The sequence below is a fragment of the Dendrobates tinctorius genome, unplaced genomic scaffold, assembly GCF_039654945.1.
Source record: "Dendrobates tinctorius isolate UK_male_01 unplaced genomic scaffold, ASM3965494v1 ptg000070l, whole genome shotgun sequence".
NCBI lineage: Eukaryota > Metazoa > Chordata > Amphibia > Anura > Dendrobatidae > Dendrobates > Dendrobates tinctorius.
The window spans coordinates 9,858,406-9,870,129 of record NW_027361738.1 but is presented as its reverse complement, the minus strand read 5'-3'; the positions used below and the strand labels follow the sequence as shown (position 1 = coordinate 9,870,129).

The following is an 11,724-nucleotide window of genomic DNA, read 5'->3' as shown; positions in this document are numbered from 1 at the left end:
TTGGATTTTAATATATGTATTTATATATATAATTTAATCATCAGTTTGTATAGTGTCAGAAATTCAATAAAAATTATGCATAGGATATAATAATATGCTGGCAACATGTATGGAGCCATTTTTCTTGTTTAATGCAGCATATTTTAAAATCGTGTGCTTTATTAATAGAATTATTTTTGTATTTGTAATATTGTTTGATTGTAACTTTCCTTCCTGAAATAAAAACATTGACTATCACAACTTTCTGCTGCGCACTTTTTTTTTGTTCTTCTACCTACTCCATATGGAACAACTTCTTTCAGCCCATAGTGTGGATGGCTTCAGATGAAATCCAGCTCCTACCGTTGAAAGGAATCATTTTTCTATCCTTGCATTGGTAATTAGGGTCATTTAAGCGCTAGGGTTCAACAGGAGTCCAGTCTATGATGCTGGGGGAACGCAAAACCCTCTTTATCTTCTGTGCTGATGGGCAGAATGTCCACTATATAACATTGACATCCAACTTTGTCTGGATAGATGATGACTTGGGGCAGCGCAAAGACTAAACTTTTGACCTCCAACTTTTTGACCTCCTGGTATACTATGCATGCACAGGCTCCTAGGATCACATACAGCACAGCACACACATACATATATATTTAACCACGAATACACACAAACTCGTGCTGCTGTGCTACTAATATAGGGTAATACTTTTATGCTGGTGTGAATATATATACTTAAAGTGTATTAAACATAGCAAAACCATTAAAATGCAATGATAATGGAGCTGCCCATGAAACCTATTATTACAATTCTACAAGAGACTGCTGATCCAACTTGCAAATTAGGGTTTCATTGCTGATTGCTTTATGTTCTCTGAAAGAGTTTCTTATAAGAAAAAAAAAGTAGGAAGGAGAAAGGAAAAAAGCTTTGCCTAGCAGTGTTGTCGGTGAACTTGGTCTGAAGCGAGCTCTGCTGGTGATACTAAGCTTTGCAGATTTATCTTTCTCTGCATTTACTTAACCTGGCAGTGAACTGAGGGAGCTGTGATTTGTTAAGCTCTGACAGTCTTCACCTTAAGCGAGGGCTGCTCCACAGAATTGCAATTGTTTGAACAGCAACGTTGAGTAAATATTATTTTCAAATAAATAAATGATATAAAAAAGGTATATTTGAAAGCAAATAATGCGAATAAAGTAATATAAAATGATAATTATTTAAACCTTTTTATGTTGTATGTAGTCTTGTGTACATGGCAGGTACAATTCTATCACTAATTCAACTGTGCAGCAAAAATATAGAAAAGTCTGATAGATAGATAGATAGATAGATAGATAGATAGATAGATAGATAGATAGATAGACTGAACAATGGTGCTTTCGTATTTCTTTAAATAAAAGGTTTTTTTAACCCATTAAAAATGTTTCAACCCTTATATTTCACATGAACAAACAAATACGAACAATGCACAGATATAAGAGCTTTCTATCAGTTTGACCACCTGTATAAAAAGTATTTATATATTTTTTTTGTAAATTGTATTGTCAAATATTGTGCAGTTTAACCAACTCTACACAAATTATCCATCCTTTAGAAAAAAAAAGTATATGGCAAACTAAACAATAAGTTAATTACTTTATTACTTAACTAATTAAAATAAAAAAAAGAATATTTGGATGTTTCAACGACAATTGTAAAATGAGCTGAACATGAACAGTGGACACCAATATGTACAGTTAGTTAGAAAAGTGTAGTTCATATTTCTTTTTAAAAAATCTCAGCCTTTACAAGATGTATGAGGAACACACACAAATATACACAGACACGCATATACATATACACATACATATATATGCACACACACATACGCACGCTCAAACCTTTTAGCATTTTTGGGGGTTTCTAAATTAGGATCAGCTAGTGAGATGTACAATCAATGTGGATATACTGAATATTTCATACTATTTGCTGAAATAAATAAAGTGGGAAATACAGATGAATACAAGTAATAGAGCATATATAAGTAGGAATGTAGACAGTTATATTAATAAATTATATTTTATACAAAATAGATATATTATAGAGGGAAGGAAGGATGGATGGATGGATTATTAGTTGGATGGATGACTAGATGATACAAGGATAGTTGACTGGAACAGACACTTACAGGATCAATTAAATTGTAGTTAGAAATATGTAAATATTTAATAATTTTAAAAGGCAAGAGAAGAAAGAGAAAGAAAGAATCTAGACAGAAAGGGACAGATACGGACAAAAAAAAAGAGACAAAAGGAAAATACGTATAGATGGGTAAGTAGAAGAGATAGATAGATAGATAGATAGATAGATAGATAGATGATATTTTACACATACATACAAATTATTTTGCTATAGGGCCAGTAAAATATAGCAACAGTTGCTGCAATTTTGTCTTTAGAAATAACAGAGTCCCTTGAGAAGCCCCTGTGTGGCAGTTATATTGGGGTGATATTTTATGCTAATTTGGATGTTAAAGAAATTCAGAAAACAATCACAAAGCAGAAAGGAAACACTGACCAAATGTTCCTAGTGTCAGTGCCATAAAAGTTTATGACTTTGTTTGAACTTTCGCCCAGAGATCACTAACAAAAAAACACCAACTATCAGTTCCTAAATCTGCGGATCTACCAACAACTGAACGGGTTACCTGCAGTTGGAGATGGAGAAGTTTTGGTTCTCACCCAGGACCTCACACACAAAATTATCCCAAACACTTTTCCTTTGTGGATCTGCTAAATAAAGGTAAAGTTTCAGCTCTGAATCTCAAAGTGTAATGTGAAATCCTTTCCCAAATGTCCTCGTGTGCTAATGACAGTGCAGTGTGAAGCCACTATTGACACTAAAAGTGTGTGAAGTAACCACACAGCTGGGGCCTATCCAAAGTCTTCCCCAGAAACATCGCCTGTATCTTCAGGGGGATTTCACTTTCTTTCTGGGCTTCCTTTGATATTGGCCACTTTCACTCATGGACAGATAAGGACTTGGTTGAACTGAATAGTGTTTATTAGAAGGTAAGTACCAGCCTGGTGTGACTGGGGTTCAAAGGAGAATACAGAAGAGGAGACTGGCAGCTCTGGTAATCAGTTCTTGACTTTTTATGCAAACCCAAAATCTATCTAAATACTTAACAGACCTTTACAGAGAATGACTAGTCAGTATAAAATAAACAACTTGAACATTGTTATAGTTAGCTATGATTACACTGTGGAGGTAATATGGCAGGGCATGGATGGAGGAAAGTGTCCAAGTATACCAAAGCACAATGAGAGCTAAACATGCAAATTATTCTAAGTCATGAGTGCAGAAGTTCATATAGAACTCACCTTAAACTGCAAGTGAGTAGATATCATACCAAGGTGAGGAGCTCTGAGCTACAGAGAGCTGCCATGAAAGTGATGCTTGCAGCCTGGGGTGTCCTGCTAGAAGCCAAGTGATGTCCAGCATGAGTGAGATTATATGATATGTGGTATATAATGTTGGACGTCTACTCCCCAAAACCATAAAACTTACTTTAATAGCCCCACGTGACATTTTATAGCCAGTGAGCCTATCTGTCTGTGCTATGGAGGATTTTACGATCTAATTCATAGACAAAACCCTATTCATTTGGCAACCAAATGTCACATAGCCGGAACTGAGGCTTATAAAGTTTACTGTGATATAACTTAGGGAAGGCAAGAATGTAAGCATTTAGCAAAGGGAGCTCTTTCCATTTCCATTACAGGCTGAGAAGAGTTACAGTCAAGCTCAGGTAAGGTAAGTCCAAGCCTGAAAGACCTTGGGGGAACTTATTGGAACCCATCTAGAAACAGACTGCAGACACTATCTTACATAGTCAATGACTGACACTGGTTTCTTTAAGATAACAGTTATTAGAACAAAAAGTAAACAAAATATAAAAGAAGTCTGAAAATTAAAACCCAGCTTAAGTGCACATTTTTTTCATCTATGTGCATTGTACCATTATACTATATAGGTATCATCTCTCTCACAACACTGTTACAATTTTAATTAAATTAATTCATTTTTGTGCATTTGTCATTTTCCACCAGTAACATCACCCATACCACATGTTTTTAATATATATATATGTAAGTAATTAATTAATCAAACAAACCCCAAATAATTATTGGATCACAAAAATCTGTATTTTTAGTAGAAAGTTTATTTTTTTTTCCAGTCATAGTTTTTTCATGAAAAAAATTACAAAAAAAAAATATATATAGCAATTGCTTAAACAGCCAAGCTGGACTATATTATCGTTAACTTTCTGAACAAACACATAATATTACATACACTTTAGCTGCCAGTGCAGCCACTTTACAAGAGGTCGTGCAGAGTCATCATGAGATACAAAAAGGCACAGCTAGGACAGACTGCTGGGGATCACAGTTTGTGTCACTACTCACCACACTAACAACACGAGTCACCTCTACAACATATTATTCACATAGGTAGTATTATCTGGAAATGTAGTATTCAAACATAGTTACACTTCACAAACATTTACAGCTTCGTTTTTTTTTTTTTTGCAAAATTGAATGCAACACAGAACATTAGAAATAAACATTTTGTTGTTTTTTTTTTGTTCTGTTACTTCAAGTAACACTTAGCGTTTTACACAAGTCAAATAAGTTAAAACATTTACAATTGTCAAGACATTGCCATCCAAAACAAAACATATACATAAAGCAGCTGCAGCTATATTCCTCCGGCTGAAGGGGGGTCATCGAGGACTGGATAGTATATGGGGGGGGGGACAAAACAGGTTTCTTCACTGAAGTCACACACAAGAGTCCTAGAAAGTCTATGGTGACAATACTGTAATGCCTGGAAACATCTATGGGCGGAAGGCCCCCCCTGCAGCTGCCATGCTCATACTTTTCAGCTTGTTATCCTTTTTCCATTTCATCCTTCTGTTCTGGAACCAGATTTTAATTTGTCTCTCGGATAGGCACAGAGCGTGGGCGATCTCAATCCTCCTTCGGCGAGTCAGGTATCTGTTAAAATGAAATTCTTTCTCCAGCTCCAGAGTTTGGTAGCGAGTGTAAGCTGTCCTAGCCCTCTTCCCCTCTGGTCCTCCTATATTATCTACAAAAAAAAAAATAGAAAAAAAAAATAAATAAAAATAAAAGAATTAAAAAGGACATCGTGCAATTAGTTCAACAAATATTAAGGCGATCACTCAAGTTTGACACAATTCTGCTCCAATTAAGGATGGGTTTAATTCAATCCGCGAAATTGGTGGCATCTAATTAGAATCGTTGTAAAATATCAAATAATATAATGCCCATTAATAATGCAATAACACACACAGATACTAAACTTGATAGAATGTCTCTAAGTCTGTCCTAAATTATACTGAGCTTAGAAATTAACATGCAGGCGATCTAGGCGACAACTATATATATATATATATATATATATATATATATATGCAGTTAGATGCTTTCTTTACCCTTTAAACATAAAGTATAGGAAGGTTACTATATTATTAAATATGTCTACATCCATGAGCCCCTGAAAGTTGCATTCTGCCTCCCCCCACCACCCACACACACATCCTACAGGTACTGGATGGTGGAAATAGAATAAGGAGAAGACTTATTTACCATGACTTATGTGCAGCTTTCTCATCCAGGGATAGATCTGGGGCTGCACTGATGAAGCAGGGCTCTGGCCGTTCTGGGAACTTGCCTGGTCGCTGCTGGCTGGAGTGTCATCTTCAGCACCAGAGGAAGAAGCCCCCAGCCCTTCTCTGTTGATGCTGCCACTATTGCTGCTGTTGAGGCTGGTGCTGCTGGCATTGGACGTGGTGGTGCTGCTGCTGTTGGAGTTAGTTAGAGAGTTTTTGACTCCTTGGTGACTCTCGCCCACAGGCGGGGTGGGCACAGCAGTGCAGGGCAGAGGGTCAGGTGGACTTGGAGACTGTGCAGACCCTGCAGCTTGGCTATACCTGGGCTCTGCAGAGGAGCTTGGGTTGGACGGGTAATTTCTTGCTCTGTCATTGGCACTATAGTGGCTGGCTGGTGTTCGCCCAACGCTGAGATCCATGCCATTGTAGCCGTATCCGTACCTGCTGGAATGCATGCCTGCTGAATCCCTGTATTGCTCGTTCACCGAGCTGTGATCTCCATAATTATGTAACTGGTAGTCCGGGCCATTTGGATAGCGACCGCAAAATGAGTTTACAAAATAAGAGCTCATTTGTTTTTTGATATGTGTGTGCTTGATTTGTGGCTCTGGGTCGTTTTGTGCGTCTATAGCACCCTTGCACAATTTATGATGAATTATGGAAATGACTGGGACATGTACTTGGTTCCCTCCTACGTAGGCACCCAAATATGGGGTACGACTTGGAATCACGTGCTTTTGTTGTCCAGTCGTAAATCCTGCCTGATGACCTCTAGAGGTAAACTGGTGCATGAGTTGGGGGAGCTGGGAGGATGCTGGAGGGGGCGAGCATCCCTGCGCGCTCCCGCAGCTGGCGGCACACTTTTGGTCAGACTCTAGCGCCACCGTCTGGTCACTTCGCTGTTATTACAAGTCTCTTCACCGAGTGAAAAAAAAAAAGAGGGGACTGCAGGGCCGGGGTCGAATTGAGGTTACATCCCATTACAGAAAAATTATTGCATTCCCCTCACAGCTTCCATTAGTGAATACCAAATGTACCGGCTCAAGCAGCCACAGTTCACAAACAAGCAGATTAATACCGAGAAATTGCTCCATAAATGCTGCTGTTGCTATTTATTCCAAAATAAACTTATTTAATTTTCTATCTTAAATATTTATATATCTATATTACCTATAAGTCTGTAATGGTGGGAAATCTAGAAACAGACTGAAAGGAAATCGGTTGTCTCTCACAGCACTGACCTGATCTTAGCAGATCGTCAATAGTTTAGGGATTTTGTAGTTTATTTTCTATTAGCTAAACTGGCTATAATAATAATAATAATAATAATAATTTTCCATTGGTGTGTTTTTTTCCTCATTAAGGACAGTGTGAAAATGTAAAATAAAATATATAGACAATGAAACATATTTATTTCCTCACTGTAACAATGACATCAGAGTTGAAATTCAATGTAATAATTTAATAAAGAAATGAAATATAATTCTCTAAAGTGAGATTCTTAGATGGCAATAGATTTGGGGGTATTTTCTCTTCTCCAGCCTTTGTGTAGAGATCCCTATGATAAGTAGTAGTCAGAAATCTCAGCCATGCTCTCACTGCATTTCCTTTTTCCAGGACGATCGTTGCCTTGTAATCCCGATTAGCAACAATGAGAGGCTGTAAATATTATTGTTACATGTACAATGCAGCTGACAGTAACATTCTGTCCAGAGGCTGCAGAAAACAGGATGACCTCAGCTTTCCGGATTCTTTTTCTCCTTCTTTGTGCACAATGTTGTGGCAGATATGGCTGCAGACTGCCATCACTGCAGGAGAGGGTCACAAGCTAGTTTTGTGGGTTCATTACATTTCATCCAATGCTGAAATTCACACATGAAGGTTTTGCATATTTATAGACATTTTTCTCATGAAAATTATATTTATGCTTCACTAAAAAAAATGACATGGTCCCGGCTATGTAGTAAAATGGGTGCAGCAGATCAGATGGGCGCTGACAATAGTATGGAAGGTGAATGAGGGGAGGCCTTCTGACTAAGTGCTGCTGTCAGTGACTTGCTTGTCCTCTGTTGGGTCACTGCTTGGCTGTGAGGAATGAATAATCTTACTTTCTTTCTTCCATTTCATCCTTCTATTCTGGAACCAGATTTTAATCTGTCGTTCTGTTAAGCACAAAGCATTTGCTATTTCTATCCTTCTCCTCCTGGTCAGATATCTATTAAAATGGAATTCTTTCTCCAGTTCTAGAGTCTGGTACCTGGTGTATGTCTGCCTACCCCTCCTGCTGTGGTTCCCATACACTGTACCTGCAAAACAAAAAGCAAAACCACATGATTCAAAGCCACACAGTGTACAAAGACATTGTAGACAACATCCCCGAGCCTGGCAGGGTACAGAGCCCTACATTGTATGGGAGATGCATTTCTACCAAAATATTAGTGTCAAATAGGAGCGAGAAAAGAATAGAAATGTCATTCCTATGTAATGGGTATACACACATACAATACTGCGTGCACCTGATAATTAAATATTGTTTCGAATGTATTTCTGTACACGGAACATGTGCAGTCTCTGTGTGAATGTCTTATTTCAGGGTAAAATGAAAACGTGAGAAAATGTATTAAAGTGGGAAATATGTGTTTAAAGTAAGAAAATGTATCCATTTTACAATACAGCATAGCAAATGTGCTCAGATCAATCTTTTGTTCCATTTATTCAGATATCAATACAGATACACACATTAAACATATGTAAATGTATGTATGTATATATGTGCATGTGTGTACGTATATATGTGGTATCCAAAGGCTATATATATATTGCTCAAAAAATAAAGGGAACACTTAAACATAGGGTACTATGTTTAAGTGTTCCCTTTATATTTTTGAGCAGTATATATATATATATATATATATATAGATACAAACAGGTATGTGTATATTGTATACACAGGCTATATGTATTCACGCACCATGTATATATGTGTGTATTCAATCAGGCATGTGTGTGTTGTATACATTATATATATATATATATATATATATACATATATACATACACACCATGTGAGTGTGTGTATATACAAATAAACAGGTATGTTTGTGTATGTTATATACATAATAAGTATATATGCATACATATAGCCCAGATGTACAATGCAGGCATTATGACTATGTAAGGGGAATGCACGTAATGCATGTAAGCAGGAGGCTGGGTCATATTAATTTATATGGAAAAATAGTAACATAAAAACAAATACAAATGTTATCTATCTATCTATCTATCTATCTATCTATCTATCCACGTTTACATACAGTTCTGCTATAATGAACACACCCCAGCCTCCTGCTTGCATACATCCCCATGCTGGCAGTGTCGCCCACAGTGGTGCCCCCTTGCATATATTGGGGTCTTCTTACCAGTGCATGAGTTGGCTCTCTGCATCCAGGGGTACACATGGCTGCTATACTTCCGGTCAGTGGGGTCTTCCTGGAATGCTTTGCTCTGTATGCTGGGGGCTTTGTAGTGCTGGTCCGCGGTGTAGGGCAGGTAGTCCCCAGCAGGAGCCCTCTTGCTGGCCGGGTAGGTGTTGGGGCTGCTGGTGCTGTCCTTGTCCGGATAGAAACACGTTGTCCCATAGTCATAAGAGTTTCGGTTGCAGGCAATGACTGTGTTAGATTGCTGGTAGAAACAGGGCGAAGAATAAGACTTCTCCTGGAGGGGACTTGTCCCATAAGAACCTGGGAAATGCCTTAGAGCATCATAACCAGAGGAGTAGAGAGGAATCTGACCCACAAACGAGTCCTGGCCATTGGGCAGGCTCCCAGCAAAAGTGCTATTCACAAAGTAAGAACTCATTGGCTCTGCACTCTCTAGTCCTGTGATTTGTTGTGTATTAGAACATCCAGCTATAACTATTAGTAGTCATCGAACTGGTTTGTTTCTGGATGGCCAGGAGCCAAAAGCGACACAGGCAAATATAAGCAGCTGATCATTCAGTAGCCAATAGGAAGGAGTTTACATGGGACTCCCCTGGGATGGGGACTGAGGCTGCAAACTTCCAAGGAGCTCACAGCTTCCCATCCCAGACCTGTATACAACACAAATATATATATATACAACACAGTGCATGAAGGTGAGAACTGAGGCTCCTTTACTACAGCAATGAACCAGTGTCTGCAATTTCCTATATATTACCCATGTCGGTGGATAAGAATCCACAGATAATGAAGAGGGATCATCCAGGAAATGTGCAGAAATAATTTATAGTTAGGCCAGTCGAATAAATAAATAAATATTATTATTGATCATTTATGAATATATATTTTTTTTAGTTACAAAGCAATTAAATATTTACATAAAGACTTACCTAAAATAAAAAGTAGCATATTTCCATTATTAAAATATATAGCTACATGCTTATGTATAGATAGAAATAAGATTATATACTGCTCAAAAAATAAAGGGAACACATCTTAGTACATTGTGTTGGTTAAGTGCCTCCTTTACTCTTTTGAGCAGTATATATGTGTATATATGTATGTGTGCGTATATATATATATATATATATATATATATATATATATATATATATGCACTGCTCAAAAAAAATAAAGGGAACAAATTACAGGCTGATCCAACTTTTAGTGTCCCCTTCAATTTTTTGAGCTATATATATATATATATATATATATATATATATATATTTATATATATATATATATATATGCATTATATAGTGCAACATGTAGTAACATATATATACATATGTGTGTGTGTGGCTATCATTTACATGGCTGATTTGAGTTCACACAAAACACCAAGTACTTAGAGGAGTGCTCCTTATAAATGCAGCCCAGATATTGCCCCTCCTTCCTGCACATATGTCTGTGTTCTGTGCTGGATAAACAGCAGACATATAGCAATATATATTCTTATATAACAAGTCAGGAACAACAGAAATTACATCTGGATTAAAATATGTCTCATTCCATCAATCATGTGGTATTATGTGAAAAACTGACGTATAAAGCTTCTTATCTGAATGCTATGCAGCGTTTTATGGCCCAAGCTCAGGAATTCTTCCATCAGCCTCTCCCTTCGTGGCTATAAACCCCACTGTAAATACCTGGAAGAATGTGCAACTCTGACGCCACATGGGCTGTAATGGCGACCAGAAGACATCAAGGGAGCAAAAGAAGGATGTCTTGTGCCTCTCCCACCTGGATGTCTGCATTTATGCTTCTTTATGAATCTAGCGATAATCGATAGGAGGGGTATACAGTCATGACTGTGAAATGTGTAGTAAAATTTAGGATGAGGGAGGGGAAGATCACAACTGTGGGATTTCTTGTTTTGTTTTTTTTTTTTTTTTTTTTTTTTTAAATGAACACTATTAATATTTCTGCCTAGCTGTAAATATGTGGGATGAGTTTGTGTGGTCCTATACCTTTAACTATAGTTTTAATAGTCAGTTAATTTATGGGATCAGAAAGTTTGATAGATAGATAGACAGACAGACAGACAGACAGATAGATAGATAGATAGATAGATAGATAGATAGATAGATAGATAGATAGATAGATAGATAGATAGATAGAAAAAAAAATCAGGCAGCACTCCAGTTAAAGGAAAAATTGTGGACTTTAATCCAGCGCCATTTGGTGCTGTGCTTGACAAAGACCTTGCTGTGAGGTCGAAACGTTGCCCCACTTGGCGCTGGATTAAAGTCCACAATTTTTCCTTTAACTCGAGTGCTGCCTGTTTTTTTTCTATTTATATTTTCTCGTTGGACAACCGCATTATTCAGGACTATTGCACCCAAAATCTGCTCAAGTTTGTGCTGAGATCTGTTTTTTTTTTCTATATAGATAGATAGAAAGATAGATAGATAATACATAGATAGAAAGATAGATAGATAGGTAGATAGATAGACCTAAAAGTAAGTGTGTGTTGTATCCATGTAATCACACATGCCAAACTGCTGTATATTTTATATTACCTCAATCTTTTCTTGTTAACAATATTTTATACCTGCTTGCTTTTGTTGTTGTTTATTTAGCAAAATG

The 11,724-nt window shown here is 37.2% G+C and overlaps 3 protein-coding genes across 4 annotated transcripts in view; all 3 read right to left on the bottom strand.

Annotated features, from left to right (window-relative positions):
* The window catches only part of HOXA3 (homeobox A3), a 40,466-nt gene that overhangs the window by 26,267 nt on the left and 2,475 nt on the right, over positions 1–11,724 (bottom strand). The window lies entirely within an intron of this gene.
* Positions 4,169–6,973, bottom strand: HOXA5 (homeobox A5). Its single transcript, XM_073581369.1, is given in 3 exon segments — positions 4,169–5,112; positions 5,634–6,450; positions 6,452–6,973. Coding segments are annotated over 3 exon segments (1,104 nt in total). The 5' UTR covers positions 6,488–6,973; the 3' UTR covers positions 4,169–4,861.
* HOXA6 (homeobox A6) lies at positions 7,048–9,763 on the bottom strand. The gene is made up of 2 exons (XM_073581373.1): positions 9,076–9,763; positions 7,048–7,962 (listed from the first exon to the last, which is right to left on the bottom strand). The coding sequence occupies exons 1-2, from the start codon at positions 9,512–9,514 to the stop codon at positions 7,691–7,693; spliced, it is 711 nt and encodes a 236-aa protein (XP_073437474.1). The 5' UTR covers positions 9,515–9,763; the 3' UTR covers positions 7,048–7,690.